The sequence below is a fragment of the Ambystoma mexicanum genome, chromosome 10 (genome assembly GCF_040938575.1).
Source record: "Ambystoma mexicanum isolate Mex_15411 chromosome 10, UKY_AmexF1_1, whole genome shotgun sequence".
Taxonomy (NCBI): domain Eukaryota; kingdom Metazoa; phylum Chordata; class Amphibia; order Caudata; family Ambystomatidae; genus Ambystoma; species Ambystoma mexicanum.
The window spans coordinates 687,787,343-687,811,235 of record NC_090932.1 but is presented as its reverse complement, the minus strand read 5'-3'; the positions used below and the strand labels follow the sequence as shown (position 1 = coordinate 687,811,235).

Genomic DNA, 23,893 nt, shown 5'->3' with positions numbered 1-23,893 from the left:
CATGGAAACTTCCACATGGTCCACAATATGTAGCATGGTGTAAGGAGTTCGAAACTTGGTGTGATGCTGAAATGGCAGCGTGGCTTAGAGCGATGCCGGCACACGATGATGGGGCTGACCCTACTTTTGAGGCCTGGAAAATGCTAACTGTAACAATGTTCCATCCCTCGGATGATAAACCCCCCATGAAGGTTACCCTACTGTTGATTTGCATTTTCTTATTGAATGAGTAACACTCTTAGGGCCCCTGTCCCCCTATTTAATGCCACCACCCCAATTTAGCCGTATGAATCACTGAACTGGCACACTGCCCCTCTCTGGAAGATCAAAGATCTGTACTCGTGATGCGTGCAAGCCCTGGTTGTACATTATTCCATTCATTGTAACAGACATTGCACTTATTGCACTGCTACATTGTATGTATTGTTGTGTTCATTGATGGGATTGATATTGTAATGTGTGTCAGATGAGGATTCAAGATGAATTCCAATGACTTCATAGAGCATGTGCTGCGAAATGTTCAATTCATTTTCAGATTGTGTAGTGTTTCTTATATTTGTTTTATTGGATACAATGAATATCAACAGATTCCGATAATATATGATTCTGGGTATTGTACTGTTTGTGTTATTTACTTTCCATTTGTATGTTGTGGTATTAGAGTTTTCATGGCTAGGATTTGTGCCCTGGGGTTCTCCTATTTATTAAATACATCTCCCCACAAATCTGCCCGTAAATCCTGTTGCATTTGATCTTATTTCTACCAGAATGTCTGATTTAAAACACACCATTTCAACTCATTATTTTAAAAACGGTTCTGGCTTCGCTTGCTTGCTTCTACCACTTAAGAGAAATATCCATGCCTCGGCCACTTTACAAAAGAAATCAGCAGCTGCCTCTGATTCTTGACAGATTTTGCATGTGTATTAGTCCCTTCTTGGCCATGCCTGCGCAGCACCTGAATCACGTTTAACTTGGAATATGCTTCCTGAAGTTGTTTGTTCATATTTTAAGCCATTCCTCTTCAATCCCTGATGATTATCATGGCAAGACCTCATTCCATTTCTCTGAATTCACCCCCTTTCCAGGTGTTTATGATCCGTCTGTTTGACCAGATGTTTAGCAGCAACCCGTTTCCCTTGGATCTCTGCAAGCGCCAGTGGCTGCACGTGCAGCTGATCCTGCAGAATAATCACCTGTCACTGAAAACGCCAGTGGCTCAATCAGAGTGCGACATGTCAGCTGAGGACGTCCATCGCCTAGAAAATATTTGGCGTACACCAACCACCACTATTTACATTGGTGGAACTCCAGGTAAGTACTTTGTTTCCTGTATAAGGTGATGGATGGCACATAATAAATTTTGTTCCATTTGTTTTAGAAATCGTACTTCTTAAAGCTAACATTTTTTCTAAAATAAGTTAAGTACATTAAATTCCAAATATTTTATATAAAAGCAGCACCATTAGCAAAAGCCTGTGACATCTGAGCTGCCACACTTCAACAAATCTATTCCCTGTGTTGCCCCTGTACTGTTTTTCACAATGTTGTTTCCCTAAATATATTTAGTTGGAGGACGCCCTCCTAATGTTTGATTTTCAATAGTTTAAGTGGCACTGCCCTAAAGGTTGTTTCATTTCGATTGTTTTGAGCAAATGTCAAAGGCACCAATTGTATTTTTAAACTCATCTCACCTCCCTGGTAGCCCCCTGGACTACTCTTTCCTCAACTGCACTTTACTGTTCCCTTCCAGTTTGTTTTAGTATCATCTTGTTTTAACAAAAAATTGAATTCATTTTATAAGTTCTTACTCCATCGCTAAAAGGTGGAAACAGGTTCCTAAAATGTAGTTAAAAACTAATTTTCCTGTCCTGCTCCCTTTTCCCCTTTACCACACTTTTCTTAATTTCAATGAACTTTTCAATTATCTTTAGACCTCTTTAGAAAGGAGCACAGTTGTTCCTAAAATTATTTCAAAGGCTGTTAATGGTATATTTAGTGCATAGTCGCCTTTTTCCCTAGAAGTAGTCGTGTAACACTCTACACTCCAACTAGGTCCTAAGTGAAAATATAGTTTTATTAAGGTCGCTCTAAAAAAAGATAGATTTAGAAAGACCGCTCTGTGACCGCACAGAGTGGTCTTTCCAAATCGAACTGTCGTGCCCCTGCCGCACGATAGTGCGTGCAGGGGCTAACAGGCACATCAGTAGCAGGAAGAACCGTAGCGGGAGAACAGGTACGTTTATGTGTGTGTAAGCATGTGTTTATGTGTGTGCATGAGTGTGTCGCACGTTTGAGAGTTTAGGGGGTTGGGATATGCTTGGGTGGGGAGGTATGCAGGGGCACCTGAGGAGGGAGGTTTGGTGGGCGAAACCCCCGATTTTAGACATCTCGTCAGCGAGGGTCGGGGTCAAAGTGCTGTCATATTTTCGCATTTTGCGTGTCGCCGAAAATCGGCCAAAGAAAATCTGTCTTTTTGATAGATGACCAACAAAAAGCGGAAATATGACATAGAACCTCCAAATAGACACCTTAGACCAGCATCACCAGGTCTACTTACCATTCTCATGTTTAAATACCAAAAATAGGGTGTACGTTCATTCTCTGTGCAGTTTCCAAACTTGTGTAACCTACTGCCATCATCATTGCGCCATCTCAAAGACCATGTAGAATTCAGAAAGAAATTGAAATCCGAAGCTCTCTGTAAGGTGATGATTTAATCACAACCATCCATCGCCGAAATGCGTCTGTCAAGTCAAGGTGTTTGAGCTTTAGAAATTCTATTACTTCCCTACCTAGAAATAACAAGGCCAGCTGATTTTTTTCAAAAACGACCTTCATGGGTCGACCTTTTGAAAGACAGAACTCTTGAGGTTCCATTTGCCATTTCTGAGAAGGCCCTCCAGTCCTGTTATTTTCTTGAAATTCTGGCACTCTACACGTTCCAGGATTGAAAGGGGGAAAAGGGAAAAGGAAAAAGGACTGGATGGCTTTCTCAAGCATGGCAAGGAGAAACTTGAGAATTCTGTGTATGGTCGGCAAATGGAAATCGAGGTATACTGTTTTGCACATTAGTGGGACTTAGTGTTGGTGTTAGCCTTTTTCTAAGCTTTCACAGGCTTTGCAGGTAAGGGAACTGGCGCTTAGCGAGAGAAGTGGTTCACGCAAGATCACACAATCTGGTCAAGTGAGAAGAACTAGCGTTTCCTGGTTTTACACTCACATTGCCCAATATCTCTTACCAATGTGTCAGGAGATGTAGATTCTATGAAAGACACAGATGAGAATGTTATGTGTTTAACATATTAATCTACTCATCCAGCAGCAACGAGAATCATTAAACTTAAGTACAAATAATTTATAAGTTGCAAAGTATGAAAACACAAAGCCTTAAGGAGTGACAGCCCTGACTTCTAAACCAACAACCATCTAAGACCCAGTTAATGTAAAGAGGTTGCTCCATCCCCTTCTGACATGTTCCTGAGCCATTGCTACTAAAAAAAAGAACATGTACATTTGGAAAGTGATTCATCATGTTGAGGGGATATGCAGAACCAACTTCTGCTCAATCTTTTCAATGGTTGCTAACTGAATCACAAAGCATCAAGGGTCGGTGGGTTTTACAGCAGTGCTATCCCTGTCTTTAATAGGATCGAAACCTCCTAACACCCTAGTAAGGTTCATTCTATCATGAGTGCCAAGGAATTTTATTATACAATTTTGAAGGATCAGCATGACATCACTAGCAATACATATAATATGTTTATGTAGAAGTCTTTTGAAAGCTGGCCTGTATCCCTGACTCTGTGCACAAGGCAGTGATTAGTTTGACCCCAAAGCTGAGGTGAGATGATTTTTTGTGTGGGAACTACAGAATCGCTCTTCTAAATGTGGATCAAACATTGCCACAAAGATCTTATCCACTAGACTCGGTAGGGTTATTGGAAGACTAATAGAAAGAACACAATGTGGATTCATATACGGCTGGCACATGACCAGCAGCATAAGCACCCCGGTGACCTGATCAGTGCTTTCAAAGTTGACCCAGCTGCTCTAGTAGCAATCTGCGTCTATACCAAAAAAGCAAAATCTTTAGTAGATTTGGTCGCCGAGAGAGGTTTATCAAAGCTTTCAATGTGCAACATTTTGGAGCACGTACGACCAATAGGACTTTATCAGACATATTATTATTGGGGTACAGCACAAGGCAGGACTTTCCTCTGTTGCCTCTCATTTTTGTCCTTGTTTTAGAGCCACTTGCATTGGCGGTGGTACAGAAATTGCAGTTTACAGGCCTGGGTTTAAGGCTACAGTACACAAGGTCATGCTCTGTGCTGATTTTGCTTTAAGACTTGCTTTAGGATTTTGCTTTAGGCAAAGGAATCCCATACGTCATGAATAGAGGAAATATCTCAGGTTATAAAATTAACTGGGACAAGTCCGAGACCTTCCCTATTCCAAAGTACAGTTTTTGTGCACACATGGAGGAAGGACTCTGGTCTTAAATGGGCCACAGGGGTTTCCATTATTTGCGGAGTTCCATTTATCTGGGACATCAGGTTTACCCTATCAACCAATATTTCTGCAATGTCCAGCAAAGCAAAGTCAGATCTAACACCACAGAGTAAACTAATATTGTCTCTAGGAGCTAAGATCAATGCAGTGACAATGGACATCCTTCCGAAACTCCTTAATTACAGCTGCTAAAGAAGGATGTGGCCAGTATTAAAGATTGTTGAAAGACGTTTTGTGGGCAGAGGGCAAGAAATCCAATTTTCCATGATGGGTATTGCAAAGGCCAATGGAGAAAGGGTGATTTGGTTATTCAGACAGATTGAATACCATTTGGCCTTTAATCTAAGAGACACTGCATAATGATTGGGTGCTGAAGATGCAGAAATGCTGGTATGGCTACACATAATGAAGCTATGACACCCTTTTCGCTAGATGAAGCTATCCAAAGAAAACTTGCCCAAGAAGGCCTTGTCCGAATTGATTGTGGCTCTCACACTGAAAGTATGGAACACCTGCATAACAGGAATGTCATCCAATATCTACCTTCACAAGGGAGCCACATTCAGGGGCAACCCTGCTCTCAAGGTTAATTGCAAGAAGCTTTACTCTGCACTGTGAAAGGGGACTTGGTTCTTTATCTCTTACGTGTTGGGGTTATGCAAACGTGTCATCATAGTGCAATAATTTATTGGAACGGGTTAACCTTGTTCAATACTACATCACTCCAATAAAGCTACTTAACCACTGCATCGTTCAGAAAGACCAAGATGTGCACTAGGCACTCAAAGCATCCACAGGACTGTGTGTGTTATATGGAGAACACCTTCCTGGGTGTGGCAGCCCATTAAGTTGAAATTTAGCTTAGGGGACTGTGCCAGCACGCAGATCAACAGACACTCAAATCTAAATTAGGATTCAACTTAATTTACTGTTTTTGTCAAAAACAGCAAGTAGTGGGCTTTTCTAACTTAGCTTTTCAGGACCACAGTCTCCAGTCCTCCCATCTTTCTGGGTCAGGGCCATCCCCCTTAGAGGGTTTTATGTTGTCCTAAGCACCTTTTGGTACGGGTCTTTTTTTTGTAGATGCAGGATATACCAGGATGTCGCTTTGGTATTCCAGGATTCTGTCTACAGGTAAGCCCATTCTGGCACTCTTGGATCATCTGATAGGGATCAGGCATCAGACATGGGAAGAACTATTGGACCACAGGGAATGTCAACCTTCCCTTCCTGTGCAGATTCTAATGGAGGCCCTTCCTGTACCGACTCTAATGGAAGATCTCCCTTTTGGGCTATACTAGAGATCACCTCCCTTATCCACTTGTTTCCCCTTTTCAATAGCTCCTTATCAAACAACTGAGGGTCACTTCTCAGGCTCAGGTCTTAAAGAGCGTGTCCGCCCCTATTCCTTCCCACTCTACTCTCCATTATTTTCTAGTTCTTTCTTACTGCTCCATACCCCTTCCTGTCCTCTCTGCCTCTCTTTGAATGTTCTTCCAACTACTCCTCCCTCTCGATCTAGGTGTTTCCCTCCATTTTACTCTCCTTCATCTCTCTTGATATTCCTCCTCTTCCTCTCTTTTCAATCCCTCTCTCACCTTACTCTCTCCTCTCCCTCTTTTTCTCTCTCCTCTCCCAGTGCATGCTACCAATGCCCTAGGTCTCACACTCTACAGGGTCGACAGGTTCCTATCCCCACCGCTTAATGATGATAACTTCACATGCCTCCCCCTGTTCCATCAAGCTCCCCCTCAATTCTTTATGTGGAGTTAGGGGAGATCAACTTAGAAAATCGATGTTCACCTGTAGAAAACCCTCTGGATGTTTGATGGTAAATGCATATGGTTGGCACAGCAAACCACCTGGATGCAGGGAGCTGTATCTTTATTACTAGCCAACCTGGTCAAAGGGCCATGATCAGTGAGCAATCTGAAGCGTTAGCCTGTGATATAATCCCCTAAGGTCTTGTTTTCCCATTTGATAGCCTGACATTCTAGCTCAGTTGCCGCCTAGTTTCTCCTATTCGGGAACAACTTTGTACTTGCAAATACAAAGGACTGTTCACTACCGCCTCAAACTTGAGAGAGTACTGCACTCAAATGACATATTTGGAGGCTAGAAGGTTTGGAGAATTCTGGCATAATACGGAGGGGTGGATGGCATAGACATCCCATCAACTCCTCAAACGTTTCCTGGCTTTCAGTGGACCATTGGAGTCAGTTGGTGCACTTTCACCTGATCCATGGATGTCGAGCAATCATTGAGAACCTGGGGATGAAGCACGGATAGTATCCCAGTAATCATAAAATGGCCTAGAGTTTCTAGGCAGTAGGATTGCCTTCAGAGCTTCCACTTTTCGGTGCTAGTGTTAAACGATGCATTTTCCTCTTTGGAAACCTAGCCTTTGAAAGTAGACACTTGGCTTCAATCCCAATTCCCTTAAGGTATAGGCATTTAATATGTTCGCTCAATGTTTTGCACTCCATGAAGACCAAAAGGTAATATAGTGAATTGCCCCTCTGGCATATATAATGTGGTCTGTTCCTAATCTTCTGGAGTCAGAATGGCCTGTCGGTATCCTTTGATGTGGTTGAGGATGGAGATACAAGTGGAGGTACCCATTCTCTGAATCGTCTTGTGGGTGGAGTTGTAGGTAAAGGTACCAATTCTCTCAATCATCTTGTCGATGCTCAGCACCGGATAGGCGTTGACGCAGGAGATGTGGTTCTCTTTTGGGAAGTCAATAGAGAAACGTCAGCTTCTGTCTGTCTTTCCAACTATCACAAGGAGAGGAGAGGCCAAGTGGCTATGAGACGGGTTCAATGGCCTGTAATAATGTCATATTTTGGATTTCTTCTTTGACCACTTGTTTTTGCAGTTCAGGAAAGTGATAACCACACAGCTGTTACAGATGGTCCATGTACTGTATAAATGTGGTGGAAGAAATCCTTTACTCCACCCTTTTTTCTCTTAGAACACATCTTGGAATTGGTGCCGTTAGTCTTGATGACTCTAGTAATATTAAAGTTGGAGCTGTAAGGAAGGCATGGTACCAAATAGTAGGCACAGACACAAAGTCTACTCGTTTCGTAAACCTTTATTTGGTATTTTGGTTGTCTTGGTAGAATTCCTAACTGGCCCGAACTCTACAAAGGGAGTAGTCTTAAACAAATAACCAACAAGTCCAAGTCAGTCTAGTCAAAATAAAAAGGCCTAAACTAAAAAAATGATCATTGCCCTCGTTTTCAAAATAACAAATGTCTTAAGGGAATACAAAAGGAAAATACTGTCTCAAAAAAAATGTGGGTGTTCCCTTCCCCACGTTTTGTCTTATCTGTCTTTTCACTGTCGTAGACTTTCGAAACTGCAAGGATTTTACGTAGACCTCTGCATGACCACTTTGAGCTCTCTTTAAACAATTCTGCAATCCACAATCTTCCTCATCTTTCAACACTAATGCCTGTTGGTACTTGTAGTTTCCTATTCTCTTTAGTTTGCACTCTTGGCCTCTTTCAAAGTTCATATACTTTCCCCTCTTGGCATATTCATAGTTTACATACTTTGCTCTTCACTTATTCAACTGTCTTTCGGGATTGCGGTTACTTTCTTGCCTTTGGTTCCTACATTTCAACTCAGAACATTTCACAGAGACTTTGGATAAGTGCGATTTTGCCTCTAAGGACCACTCTGTTACTTTGTATCCTTTCCTTTTGCAATTCAGCAATTGTCCTTTCCATTATGCGTTTTACCGGCACACATGCAGCCTTCAACTTTTGCGTTAGTTACTTTTTGTTTTTAACACACACCAGGCTTTTGTTGCCTTTGATAACTCACTGGGCCTCATCACGACCCAGGCGGTAAGTTACCGCCTGGGCCGTGACTTTACCACCATGGCGTAAACTACGTTTACGCCATGGTGGTTGGCGGACTTACCGCCCCATTCCGACCTTGGCGGGGCGGTAAGTCCCCAATCCCCATTTACCCTTCCCCATTCCCATTTTTGCCCCATAGGGCATAATGGGAGTGGGGAAGGCGTTAATTACGCCACCGTAAATTACGGTGGCGTAATTAACTCCATGGTCCCTTAGCGCCATGGATTTTAACACCTGCTAAAAGCAGGTGTTAAATCCGCCATGGCGCTAAGGGACCTCGTACTCAGGCGGTAAGGGTCGGCGCTGTTTACGGCGCCGTAAACCCCTTACCGCCTGAGTTGTAATGAGGCCCACTGATCATGTTAATTGGTCTTGTTTCATCAACGCTCTTCATGCAGCTCTGTAGGCCATTGCCCACGCCTTCTCTGCTCCTCCCCAACTCGGTTGTTCACCCGGGAGAGTCGCAGGCCGCTTTGTGGTCCCTTGAAGGGTTCTCTCTTCCACTCACTCGGTTTCAGTCTTGGAACGCTTATGGCTTCCCGAAAGTGTGGAATTCTTGCCTGGCTCTCTCTCGTTCTTCGCAATGGCCGATTAGCTCTTTGGCCTTCCAACTTCCTTTGCCTGCTTCCCATCAGCCCTGAAAGAGCGGTTCCTTCTCGTACCCAGCCTCGTTCAGAGTGTGCCTGTGCGCACTACCTTTTATACTGATGGGAAGTGTTAACAAGTGGCAGCTGTGTATAGTTAGGATTACATGCTTGACCTCATTACAGGGACAGAGCCATTGCAAGTCAGTGCAGGTAATCTTTCTGTCCTCATTCCTCATCTTCCGCGGCTCAGTAGTGTTGTCAATGTAAAGTGGGGAGGAATTCTGGGAGCTGTAGTTTCCCATAAAATAAGCAGGAATAGGATTTAGCTGGGTTGTGGATAAAGGGGGAGACCATGTCTCACCTTTGGGTGCTTCTCCCCCACTCCCCGACAAACTCCTACCCAGGTGATCCTCCCTCGCTTGTCCACCCCCAGGGTCGGTATCCAAAAGCAATGGTCTTTACCTGGCCACCTGACAATGGGACTAGATTGTGAAACACCCTCTGGTTTTTCCCAGAGCCATAGCAGGATCTTCCTCTCGATTGGGGACAGATCCTCTCTCCCGGTTACTTGGAGTTATCTATGGCCTCCAAAGTCATATCAGCTGGGTCCTTCCTTTCCTTTAGCCAGTTTGCAAAATCAACTTGGGAGTATTTTCTTCTGTCTGTTTATTGTAGCCTGTAGTTTAAGCCACCGATGACATCCATTACCGTGTATAGTCCATGCCTTTTGGGAAACACCTTCTTTCCAAGGTGGGGAGTAGGTCCTTGAAGCAGCAAAGCTGAGCCTTGAGATTGTCCAGCTGCTTCTGCTTGACTTAAACCTGCTGCATATGCTATGTCATAGGTTCTTGAATTAAAAATGTCTTTTCTTGTGTTCATAGTCTTGGGAGGATAGCTCAGGGGCAACATGCTCGCCTTGAAAGCAAGATGGCACGGAGCACCACAGGTTCGGTCCACGCTTAGAAACCTCTGGGTATTAAGCACGTTATAAATAACCTATCATATAATATCATTTGACAATCATTTCTGACTTTAGAGCTCACATCAAGGGCATTGCAATGTTCTCTCCCATATATGTTTGTGGTGGGTGGAAATCTCACGGCTTTCAAGATGGTGAATAAGGTCCAAGAAATCACAGTGATCCCCGTTTTTCCCATCTTCACCTACCAGTTTGCTCAGTTATTTAAAGTCTGGTTTTAGTGTTCCTCTAAGCCATCTTATTTTTTCTTATTATTTATTAATTATAGCATTTGTATAGAACGTTTATCCAAAAGCTGTACACATTTAATACATTACAAAGAAATCCAAGTGAACAGAACATGAAGACAGTACATGAAAGTCATGGCGCAGCCAGAAGTCAAGGAAAAAATAGCACCAGAAAAAGCTATTTGTGAAACATTGAAAATGTTTCTTAAACCAAGATAAATTAGAGCAAGAATGAGTATCAAATGGGAGAGAATTGTATAATTTAGGGGCTAATAGTTGGAAATAACGGAATTGGGAAGGAGCACTCGGGTGACGGGGGACAGAAAGATGACTGAGCTGCAGATCTGAGAGCCTGTTAAGGATGATAAAAGGACACCAAGGGACACAAATAAACAGGAGCTGAAGCATAAATAGATTTACAATCTAGACAAAGAAAATGAAATTCAAATCTAAATTTAATCAGAAGAAATTTAAGTCTGCAATTGAAGAGGAGTCAACAATAAATCCTAGGTTTTGAGAACAAAGCCATATTGTTAAATTAAGTGGAGAAAACAAAATAGAAGGAGGCAAAATAATTGAGGAAGATGTAGGAAAGAGAAGGTCAATTTTCTTGGGGTTGAGGCATACAAATCGAGAGGACATCCATGCTTTAACGTCCAGAAGGCAAGCAGATAGGTGTTGGTGAATAGTACCATCAGAGAAAGGAAAGACAGATTTCGGTGTCATCTGCATTATTAACATGTGTGTCAAATCCATGATCTGAGATCAGAGAAGCCAGAGGAGAAGTATAAAGTGTAAAGAGCAGGGGAGGAAGGACTGGACCCTGGGCAACCCCATAGAAAAGATGGTAGGAACATGATAGAGCACTCTTTCAACACACTAGAAAGGGACAATGAGATAAATAAGATGGTGATGGTATATAGAGGTGTAGAGATTATGGATGTGTAGTAGGCCCTGAAGGATACTAAGGGTCCCATAAAGACCATTCATAGGCAGGGTTTGCAGAGGAGCCTGACCCACATCAAACCTGTATGTCTGTTGACATATTTGAGAGGCTTCACAGTACCTCATAAGCTGGTGAAAGTCCCCAGGACAGAAGGATTGACTGGGGACAACTCTTGGGTCTTAGCTATACCTTGGTGCCTGGCCATAAGGTGATAGTGGGCCTAGTCCAATTCTATCTGATGAAACAGGGTGGGGATTAAGAGTTGGTGATAAGGGGTGTAATCTGCCTTAACATTGTTCTCATTCCAGTCAAGTAACCTCCTCTTCACTAAAAAGAGAGGACCTTGCTTTGCCACCTACTATAGGAGAATCACTTTTTAGTGGAATGCTGTAGAGAGGAACCATTACTTTGTGCAGCTGCAGGCTCCAGAGAAATGGAGATGTCAATTCTGGGTGCATGGCAGTTGACATGGACCTTCGTGCATGTGCGGTCGAAAAAAACCCTTTTCTTCCCTCTGGGCCTGTGCTAACCCCTTGACTTCCTCCAGTTCGGGAATGAAGATTATCTCATAGATTAATCGTTCTATAGGTTCCAGCTGGTGGACGGAAAAGGGATTTGTTGAATGATTGCCATCACTCCTGCTTTATCCATTACTCCCACTACTAAGGTTTGCTTCTAGACTGGAATTATTTATTTGTTTGCTTGTTAGATGCATATACAGCAAGTAAATTATGTTTCAAAGCACCCACAGGGCAACAGTGGGGGGACATGGGAATGATACACATTACTATACATAACAATTTTAAATACAGTGGAGGGGAAAAAGAAATGACAAACCTACTATGCCTTGTGAGTATTTAGAACATGCAAGTGCAGAAGGGAAGCGGCAGTGGGGGTAAGTGCTGGGGTGCATGTGCTCATGGGTGAGCAACAGATGAAGTGCATGGTAAGATAAGTGCGAGCCTCCAGGATGGAGGGTGTGCCGGGGCAAGTGCTGAGGATTGACAGAAGCTGAGGGCGATTGAGTGTTGGAGGTCAGGGCCCGAGGATGCATAAGGGCCCTGTTACGCAATAAAAGCAACTGTGAGATTAGCAGAGGAGAGAGGGGGAAGCAGGAGGTAAGGAAGAAGTCTTGAATTATTGGAGGCTATTCTCCTATAAGTTTCCCCTGTGGAGCTGGACTTTCCAGTAAGTGGAAACAAGTGGTCGCTCTCCGGCTTGTATTACCAACTTAAGGGTTGTGACAAAGTCGCAGATAGTTTCCTCAACCTTAGGTGCTCCAAGAGATTGAAATATTTTATTCTGACACCCAGAAGGAGAGAGAAAATATCTATACTTACAGCAGCTGTGCAGGTCTTTTGATCTGAGGAGGGATGATGAGAAGCGAGATGGGGTAGTGAAAAGGTACCAGAATGGTGTAAGTCCTGATGCAGACTTTGTTCGCAAGACCATCTGGCATTGACAAAAGAAGATAGTGTAATTCAGCAGTCAGGATAGTGCAGCCTCTACGTGGCCTAGGAGAGATCATTAACGAAAGAAATATACAATAGGACTGCGGTTTGAGTCGAGCAATATCCAGACTCATGCTGTCTGACCTTCTGATGGCTAACTCTGAAGAGAAGACTGCGGATATCAGGCTTGTGCGAAGTTGTGGGTGTCACTGTGTTTTGATGATGAAGAGGAATTCACTTAAAAACAGCCTATCCCCCTCATGCGAACGAGTCCCAGGCAAAAATAATCCACAGGCTAGCTGCATATGTGTCCAATTAGTAATTGAATAAAGAGGACTGCACCAGATGCCAAAAGAAAGAAGGCAGACATTTTGAGGAGAACACAGATGGGGACATGCAAAAGAAGAGTGGTAGTCAAGAATACAAAGAGCAGAGCCCCAGAGCCTGCAGTAGTGCCCATAGAAGGGATGGCTGGTTTAAGAGGTAGGATGGAGACAAACAACTGGAGGGAAGGGAGAGTGAGCAGACAGATTGAGATCGGCGGAAGGAAAAGTGAGGAGAGGTGCAGTAGAGGTTAAGAAAAATGGAATAAAGGAAACTGGGACAGGTAAAATAATAACCCAGATCCTGCAACAAGGATAGTTAGTGAGGTAAAAAGGTCAAGGAAAGGTGGATGGAACAGGAAGTAGAAGAGACACAGGAGCAAAAAGAAAAACATTAGTGTGAAGAGCATTCCAGGAGCACAAGAGAAAATTGTTTTATTTACCAATCAGGAAAGATGAGGGGAGGAAAAGGGGGAATATTCGAAAGAGAGTGGCGAGGAAATGAGAACTTCCTGGGAAGTAGAATCAAGAAGCAGACAGATGAGCACCCTAGAAAGGGGAGAAGAGGAAAGAAAGCCCAGAGAGTGGAGAACAGGAGTGGATCCCTGGAGGAGAGAAGTGGAGAGAACTGCATAGCTGGGAGAAAATAAGAGAACCATAGGGAAGAAAAAATAGGAGAGAACCCTGGAGAAGTCAGAAAAAGCCCTGTAAGAGGGGAGAACAGAAGACAGATTGAGAGAACAGGAGAAAATCACAGAGACGGAAGAATAGAGGAAATCCCAGACAGCGGAGAAGCGGAGAGACCAGTAGAGAAGAGGGAACCCCGGAGAGGAGAGAACAGGGTAGATCTTCAGAGAGGGGAGAATGGGAGTAAGTTCAAAAAAGGGAGGAGTAAAGAAAGGCCTGATAGAGGAAGAAAGAGCAGAGGAATGAATGTAGCCAAAGAGGGGCGTCCACGAGAATCCAGAGAACCCAAACCAAGACTGGAAAGAAAACAAGTCAGAATCCTGGGGTCACGGAGAAAGTCCCCGCAAGAAAATCTAAAATGGGTAGTTCTGGTGGGAAGAGTTGCGGCCAGAGAATATCCTGGAAATTTAAATATAACCTTCAGTTCTACTGAATGATTATCTACCTATGGAGAACAGATCAAATACTCTCCCAAGATTATGAAGCATCCTGACAAAACAAATAAAACCTTCTCAAATGGGAATACCTTATCTGTGTCATTTGTAATGGCTTGTTACACACTGCTGTACAAATCAAACCATGGCCCGATAAGGAGGTTTAGTTGGGTTCAATACCCAAACCAACGTAAATTGATGAGGCGGTGCGCTAGGTGGGACCCTTGGGTCCCATTGATTCCCCTTGTAACATTATATCTAATGGCAGTGGGAGCAATAGATACTTGAAATCAATTTAGTGTTCTACTTTATTTGTTCTTGGTTTATATGGGATTATAATTAAAAGCAGCAGGTAGTGGGGTTTTCTAACCTGGCTCTTTAGAACCATAGTCTCCAGTCCTTCTCCCCATTCTGGGTCAGGGTCATCACCCTGAGAGGTTAGAACAGTCACCCAGTGTCTGAGATGTATAGTATCCTGAGCACTTCTTTCTTGGTCTGAGTCTTTTTTGACTGGTACCAGATATGCCAGGATGTTACATTGGCCCTCTGGGACTCTGATAACAGGTACCACTACCCCAGTACCTTTGAGTCATCTGGCTAGCATAAGACATGAGAGGTGGTGAATTTCAATAGCCAAAACATGCAGTGCTACTGTAGGGTTGTCTTTAAGGCTAAAAAAAAACACTGTTGGGTGTCTGTCAATTCTAAAACCTTTCCTGTTTACCGAAGAAGGTGTTTGAAAACCATATATTTGCCAATCATTGCTGGTTATGTACTCGTTTTTAGTAGTTGCCATGGGCAACGTATACATTATTAGTAATACTATTACAAAATTATGCAGCATATATTTCATGCATCTAATTATAATGAAGTATTTTGGGTAATATATATATTGTAAGTAAGACAACACACAGTAATACAGGCTCGAATCCTGATCCAGCGCTTAGAAACTGCTGTCTAGTATTGCGCACGTTATAAAATATTACTTAATTACTACAATGAATAGCTCTGAAGAGCTGTGCATGCGAATATAACAAAATATGAAGGGATGTGGGTAGCTAGGGAAGGAAACTGCCCAATAAACGAGTCAAAAATACGGAGATTATTAAAAGGCATTTTTCATCCTAGCATAACCGTCGCCACCCTCGATCTGCCTCAAGCTTGCTAGTTCCAAATTCACATTTCATTTCCTGCAGGCTGAATGGGACACTGAGTTGGGAAACAACAGACCAGAATTTAGAGGAACAGGTCTCCACAGTCAGTCTCACGCATTTATCTTAAGATGCCATTGTGTCATAAAACTGAGCGGGATCAACTCTAGACAGAGAGACGTATGAGGCAAATAAAGGTTGATTAAAGGAATTCCCAACCTTGATGCAACATCAAAATTAAAAACAAACACCCTGCCACCACTTCCCAATTCCCTGGGTACTTTGGGTAAGTAACCACCACTCGGCCCAAACAGGTAACAAAAACCAAACGTCAAGATGGCTTCTCCTGGGGGTTTCGATGGAACGACAAAGTCTTATAAGCTTTGTAGTGCTTAAACTGCCCCCCCTTTGCCAGCATATGTTTTTATTTCAGAGTCACATAATTCAGTGTTGGTATGCGCACTGTGTAAGCAATAGTTTTAAAAACGTTCTTAAGTTCCTAATTGTTGGAAGCAAGATTATTGCCACCCACTGTAAATAGATCTTGCACTCAGCTCCTAAACCAAACTAAAATAATGAATTGCCTGATAGATAACATTATGAAGAACACAGTTTCACTCACTAGGTGACCATAGGACTACTGTCCGCATTTATTCTCAATATATTGATTTGACAATGTAAATGCAGGTTAGTCTCCTAACTCTTTTAGGAACAGGGGATCTTTCAAAACTAGCATTTCCAAAACGTTTTTTTTATTTGTTTAGAGGTTAATTCCTCCTGCAAAAGGGAATACCAAAAACGTGTAGAGCAAGTGTTAGGACTTCAGCTATTTTGAAACATGAACCTAGAGTTCTACATTGTGAGATATTTCATAATAAGTATTAACCCTACCACTTATGTGAATTTAATTGAAAATAATTGTGATCCTACAGAACAATGTTGGCTTGAGGTACGATTAACATTACGAATTTCATTGGGCAAAGTATGTTGATGGATGGTTTGAATGATTTACTTATTGTGAGTAAATGCTGACGGGACCCCTGTGATCACCCAGTGAGTGCAACAGTGTTATCTATCAGACAATTATTTTTTATTTCTCAGTCACTCAAAATCTTGGGGGTTTGACTGTCCCCTCACTTTTTTCTTGGGTCCTTGTTCTACAGACTCGGATCCTGTGCTTGTTGACCGAACACCAGAGCAGTCCCATCGCCTGAGTCTCTCGGTCCACATGCCCTTGCACTTCAGGCCTTGGCCACAGCACAAGATACCATAGCCCTAGCGCTTCCATCACAAAGCTGGCCACCTAAGCATCTCTACAGACCTGATCTAGTCCCTAACACCCTGTTCTCACAGGAACTGCACCAAAATGTCACCCCAAACACTACAACATTTAATTTACTGCACCTTTGTGCTGTACTGAAACGCTGACCCCCACTACACTGACTAAGGGGATCGGGGGTGCTGGTGTCCCCCGCTCTTCATTGTCGGTGTAATTGCGGTCAGGGGTTGCGGGGGCCCCCACTTCCATTAGATCAGTGGTCTTCAAACTTTTTTAATACCAAGGCCCCCCTGAGAAAAAAAACTAAATTGTCTAGGACCCTCCTGCCCCAACCCTCTGTGTTGGTGTTATTTTTTTTTTTATATAGATGGCTGCAGAACCGCGTCATGCCATAATATTGAAGGGATATGTTGTTGGGGACACATTTCAAGACAGTAGGACAATAACTTCCAATCCAAACATAGAAACCGTACAAGGAAACACAAAATTCTCCAGTAAGGCTTTTATTTTCTCAAAATACAATGGTATTTAGTTTTCATTACAGCCAATGCTGAAAAGCCTATTTCGCACAAGTCGGAAGACCCAAAGGGTAAGAGAGACTGTATACCAGATCTTGCCAATGTAGAATACTCTAAGGAGGTAAGCAATGTCATAAGATGCTTTCAGTGCACTGGCTGGAGTAGAAACGATATTTTTCACTGTACTTTTCTACTGTCTGATTACTTGTAACTTGCGAGCAAAGAAGTCTCTGCTCTTAACAATGAGATCCCGATGTTCTGTTTCCAAGTGGCGTCTTAACTTGGTTGGTTTCAGGCTCTCATTGGCTAAAGTTGCTCCACAAACCACACACTGAGTCCTTGTTTCACCTCAGAGCACAACGGAAGTAAATCCAAGGTCAGAATTTGTGGCCTCATACTCCCTGGCTTGAGCTGCTTTTTGTGTCAATGTCTGCGTCTGCCTTCCTTTTGACACTACCGATTTTGGGCAAAAAGAAGCACTCCATTTCAAAATGGGTTCCACACTTATGAAAAAATGTCAATATTAATGCCTTTTCACACACTTTCTTGATGACCTGCAGTTTACATACCGAATGAGGTACAGCATCTATATCATATATCAAATGTTTTGATATATGTAACATATCTCACATGTAAGTCTTCCGACAGTGTAACATAAGAAATGCTTGATATATGATACTGTAACATAAGAAATGTAACTTATTTATGTACCTGCAACCCAAGATTTATTTTCTGTAAGAACCCAGTTGCTTAACGGCCAGGTGCGCTCTATAAATAAATAAACAATACAATAGGATTTGAAAACGAAGCAGCACACCAGGAGATGCATTTTGGAACACGCAACATTGTAAACACACCTCTAGTTCAGATTGTAAATAGTGTTGTAATTACAAGCAGCCAGTTATAAAAGTCCACACTTAAAGCACTTGCTTTGCATTCAGTGAATAAAATAACCTTGTAAAAATAAAATGATCATAGCTGGCAGCTTTACATACATTTAAAGAGAATTGTGTGATTATCAAGCACTGGCAAGCAGGCCCTGCTACTGTGGGAGAAGTGAGGCCTCTGCTCCATCAACTTGAGCACATCAGCTACGCCCCTCATCGGTCCTAACTCTGAGGTTGCACCTGTGTACATTGGAAAGTGCACAGCCACTGCAGGAGAAACGAGGAACATGGTGGCTCTGTTATATCAACTTGAACAGAGCCCCCCCCATGGTCCTCATTTCTCCCCTGCTTAGTGAAAACAGTTGTGTGGCACCCCTGGGGTGCATACATTATGATGGTGACAAAGCTAAGGTTAATAGCTGCCGTTTATAACGAGACGGCAAACCAGCAGGGATCTTAACCACTAAATACCCACTGATCAGTTATAAACTCTTTGCAAGTGGTTAATGTGGAGGAACCACTGTTAGAAAGCAATAAGGTGATAATACTGTACTATATCCACTGGGAGGTGACGCTGGGAGGGCTCCAGGAAACACAGATTCTAATGAGAGCCCTGTGAAGCGCACATTTTAAGTCCCAGAACAAAAATTGAGAAAGGAATGCATTGCTGTGGTAAGAGTTCTGACTGTCCGCATGAGGGAAGTTGCTCACTGTCACTCACCCCCCCCACCCCAAGACACAGTGCAGACCCCTCTCATATGAAAAGGTTGAAATGCCCTGGCACCTCTCATTTGAAAATGTTGAAATGACCTGGCACCTTCCCTGGCCACTGCTGCTGCATGTGAAATGAGGACAATGAGGGCTCTGTTATATCAACTTGAACAGAGCCCCCACAGTCCTCATTTTTCCCGGCTTAGAGAGGAACCAGTCTGCGACACACAGCTTGTAACGCAAAGCACACATTTTAAGCCCAAAAACAAAAATAGCAGAGAAAGGAATGCATTACGATGGTAAGAGTTCTGACTGGCAATATGGTGGCAATTGCTCTCCCCAACCCCAAAGAGTCAGTGAAAGCCCCTCTAATATAAAAAGATTGAAATGCCCTGGCGCCTCTAACTTGAAAAGGGTGAAATGCCCGGATGCCTTCCATGGCCACTGCTGCTGCAAGAGACATGACGACCATGGGCACTTTGTTCTACCAGCCTGAACAGAGCCCCCATGGTGGAGCTCATGTTATGCTGCAGCGCTTGCACTAGGAAAGTGCACAGCCACCGATGCTGCAGGGGAAACGAGGACCGTGGGGCCTAATTGTGATTGTTTTTTGTAACGCGAATAATACCAGCAAGTGGTTTCTAAGCGCAGGATCGGGATTCGAACCTGTGTTGTGCTGCGTTGTCTTGCTTCCAAGACAAACATGTTGCCCCTGAGCTATCCTTCCTCTCCAGGTTCAGGTTGATAGAACATTGCTCCCACAGAGATAATTTCTCCAACAGCAGCGCTTGCACTCAGAAAGTGCACATTCACTGCTGCAGTAGAAACAAGGACCGTGGGGCCTCTGTTCTATCAACTAGAACAGATGCCCGACGCCTTGTTTTTTGCTTGTATTTTACAGGCACTTACCTTTTTAAAGTAAAAGAATGGCAAAGCAAGAACCTCGCGCCAGAATCCAACTGCAGAGTCGATGGGCAGCCAGCGGAAGCAGGATCACTGAAGCTGCTGGTGAGCATTATGTATTGTTGGAGAAAGTGGTGCCTTCCATCCTCATTGGCTGTCAATCAGCCAGATTGAGCTGACAGCATAGCTTGTGACCCCTTGCAAAATGCAAGCATCAAATAAGCTGGCTGACACGGATTGTCCCGCCTACTGTACCATCCCCTCCCATCTGAAAGATGGTCAGGAAACCATTATGCCACTAATGAACCATCATTAGTGATTTCCTGCTCTACATTCGGATGGGATCGGCTGGTCGTGGCGGCAAAAGAAGGTAAATGCTTTTTCTTTTGTTTTGTTCTTTTTCATGAATAGGCTCCTAATGGAGGCTAGGAGCCTCCTATGCAAGTGTGACATGTGCCGTATTGGATTGGACTGCTGCTGGTTGATGAAGCAGCAGCCCAAATCTGTTTGTATCCTTTTTTTTTTTCAGGCTGTGGGTGCACGCAGCCCTGGGCATAAGGCTGCGGCCCACGAGCGAGGCGCACCCAAGAGTTTGACTATCGCTTGCTTAGATGGTAACGGGAGATAATTAAAAAACCCACGTTAGTGGGAGAGAACTAATGCCACAGGGGCAGAAAAGGTAAGTGGATCGGGGGGAGGTGGGTAGAGGGATGCAGGGCACAGTGATCCATGTGATCACTGCGCTGTGCCATAATTGGACTCAGCATCATATAAGTCGACGTTATGGGTGGCACATTGATCACATAGATCCTTCTCATCTACCTTTTCAGCTGTCTCGTGTCTAAGGGGACCTTCATCATAACTCCTGCTTCCAACCTTACCCTTTCTCATATTTCTCCACTGCTTCACTGTGTGCTTGTACCTCTGCCCCTCCTCCACCCACACCCCTCAATCTTAGGGTGTGTCTACTACTCTACGAGTTCCCCCTGGGATTCTCCACCGGCCTCATCTCTGACAGTGCTATGCTCCTCCTCAACTCCCCTCTGGACCTCTCCTCAAATCTCCTTTCTGGCAGACCAATCCTCCACCTCTCCTCTCCCTTGCTGTCATTGCCAACCTCCTCCACAAAATACACCTCCTCTCAGCACTTGACATCACCTCCAATCATTACTATCCTGCTTCTTGATTATCTTGTTTCACGAACACCCCCTCCAACCACCTTTCCCCCCTCTCATTCTGGCCACATCTCCCCAGAATCCTCCCTACTGCGTCACCACACCACAATCTCCTCCTACCTGTTTTTACTACTCTGGAAATAATAAGATGTAGGTGGTGCACAGCATGGTGTTGTGTGTTTGTGTGGCTGTGAGGATATAAGTGGATCTGTAGTGGTGTGTGGTCGTTCTGGTGAATATGAAGCATTTGGCGATGTGGTATGTGAAGTGATGATGCTTCCTCATAGCAGTGGTTGGCCTGTATGATGGATCTTGAGGACACAGGTGACGGATGGGGGTGGCGGCATCACTTTAAGTGGCCATGTTGTTTTGTGTCATTTTACTCGGGTGTTTGGACCGCCCAGCCTGGTTCTTTGGAATCTGTGGGTGCACAGCTCAGAGTTGTGTTTGTGATGTGGCTGTGAGGAGAGTAATGGAAGGGTAGTTTGTTAGGCGTGCAAGCTGTGTTGAGGTGGAGAGAAGTGAGATGCCTGTAGTCGTGGGATTTGTAGTCGTGGGATTTGTAGTGGTGAAATTTTCAGTGGTTGGTGTCCTTTCTCCACTGTGTAGAAAAGGGGAAGGGCACTGTTGGTATGTGTTTTGGTACCATCTAATCTGGTGACGTGTGCAGGGGGTACAGTTGTTGTAGTTGTAGTTTTTGGTTGTGATGCACACGCAGGGGTTGGAGTGTGTGTGTGTGCAGTGTGTGTTGTGAGTGTGACCTGGTTTTGGTAGGTGTAGTTTGTGTCCCTTAAGGAGGGAAGATATGTAGTGATTTGGTTTCCATGTTGCTTTTGTAAGTATGAGTGGAATGTTGGATGAGTGACATGGAATGCTGCCTGTGAGAATGTTGATGTATGTTTGAGTGTTCTGAGTAAGTCAGTTGGAGATATGTAGCCTACCTGAGAGGATGCCAGTGCATGTTGCCTGGAGCTCAGATGTACCTGACAAGATAAACCTAAAATATGTACTGGAACTTCAATAAAGGAACAACTGGAACATCAACTGATGTCAGAGTCATCACTGGGAACCCAGAGCTTTACATAGTACCAAGATTTTCCAACTCTTCCTGGTGAACAGTCCGTCAAGGCTTCTTTGAGTCAGGCAGCAGTCCTCTTTCCAGGCAGAGCACGTTGACAGGTAGGCCTACCTCGCCCGGTTCCAAATCACCAAATGACAGCCTGCAGTCTCTTTTATACCTAAGAGGCTGTGGGCTTCCCTTTAGGGCTAACCTCTGGTTGGCTCTTTCCTCAGCCTCCTTTGTTTCTCAGTTCTGATTGGTTAATTATCTAAGGGACCATTGAGTTTGATGGTGTTATCTTATTACCTCTGGGTGAGCTCCTGGCCTATGGCGCCATCTTGGTTTCTTCGGTTGCTGTTTGGTGGCTCCACACATACATGGATGAATTCAGCTTTTGGTGTACTGCTCACAAGGTAATCCACTACTCTTGTACAGTTTCATGTTTACTGTCCAGGCAGTCCAACTTTGGAATGGCCTCCCTCCGTCCTTACGCCTGCTTAATGATCACCTGAAGTTCAGGTGAGCTATGAAGACCTTCTTGTGTTCCCAGTAATTTTCTTCTAGGGGGTGGCAATGGGGGAAGGGGGAGGTACTCTGCCATGTGGAGCTTTTGTAGCACCATGATGTCTTTACAAGGTGTGTGTTTGTGCTCTGTACATCTTGTTACCATAATTTACCATATGCAGGGTAGTTTGAACAGCGCCCCATCATTGAAAATACTGTAAGACCTCCGGGTAGCTGGGACTTTCAGTTCTTCTGTCATACTCAAGCTCATTCAGAATGAAATAAAAAGTATACATGCTGTCATACTGCCTCGTCATGGGCTGTTGGCACTCCTTCACGTCTGTGCCACTGGGGCATTCCAATATACCACTGGACTGTTCAATAAAATGCCCCTACAAACATGGTGCTCAGCTAGGATCTGGATACATTCCTGTGGCAAGCTCATTGCCACATGTCCCTCCCCACAACACAACACAGCAGGAGATCAATTAAGCCAAGGGTAGCTTCTTTGCCATTGCTGGCTTCCCTAAGGTCCTGGGGACACTGAACGGATCATACACACTCTGGAACAGCCATATGCAAAGGACCTGTTGTTATTCTAGAAGGAGCAACCCACCATCAATGTGCAGAGGACCTGCAATGCCACCCTCTTCATAACACGCTGCTGGGTCTGCTTCACTGGATTGTCTTATGCCTCCATGGTCCTGCTGAGTGGCATCCTGCACAGTTTATGGTGCCAATCAGGCAAACACTGACCAGGTTTCTAGGAAAATGACAGAAACACATATTTGGGATTCTGACAGATGGCGCCATGCTACTGGGGTCCCCGTATACCCCTCCTGTGCTTTATTTGTACTTAACTTGTATATTAATTTATCATACCCATTGATGAGATCCAGGATCACAACACTAAAAATGCACCTGATTGAGAAATCAAAGCTCATGACTGGGACTTGGTGTCCCATTGATGGAATCACATGATAACATTACCCATACCCTCACCCTCTCTTGATCCTCAGGCACCTTTCATTCCAGCCACTTCCTCATGCTCCCATAGTGTGAAACAGTGAAAGCAACATCAGCCACAGCATATTAGCCCTTTAGAAGATGCTGGATACCCACTCCTAAATTGGCTCTCTGTCTCCACCCAAAAACACACCAGTCAATAGGTTGAAAACTACAATAGGGTGCAAACCTTGACCTTTTAACTCATGAAGACCTGGTCCTGGTGCCTGCATTGTGCAGACAGTGCATGTTGCACAATATAGCGATTATGATTAAAGCTGATCTGGGAACATGTAATATACCTGAGGAATGAACTTATAAGTATTAGCCATATAGAGTATACGTTGGTCATTCTGAGTACTTGGCCTTATGGTAAGACTGGTTCCATGTGGTTTCTGCCGACTACATTTACTTTGACCACATTGTGGTTGAGTCATGAGGGTCATACCATTTTTTTTTAATAATGAGGGTTCCACCCATACCCCATCTGCTCCACCCCTACAAACATGCTGTCCCCACCACCTCCCACAGGAACAAGAAAAAAGAACAATGTTGCACACCTTTCTATGTTGTGGTTCATTAATAAGTATAGCTACGTATGTGGTAGGTGGTAGTTTGTATAGCCACTGGTTTAAGGAGGTTTTAAGGTGCCGGGGAGACAAGCGTAGCCTTGGTATCT

The 23,893-nt window shown here is 43.9% G+C and overlaps 1 protein-coding gene across 1 annotated transcript in view; it reads left to right on the top strand.

Annotated features, from left to right (window-relative positions):
- Positions 1-23,893, top strand: part of LOC138491650 (vitamin K-dependent protein S-like) — a 313,966-nt gene that overhangs the window by 264,720 nt on the left and 25,353 nt on the right. The window contains exon 7 of the mRNA XM_069618286.1: positions 1,089-1,314. Coding sequence (XP_069474387.1) covers positions 1,089-1,314 — 226 coding nt within the window. The remainder of the gene's footprint in view (positions 1-1,088; positions 1,315-23,893) is intronic.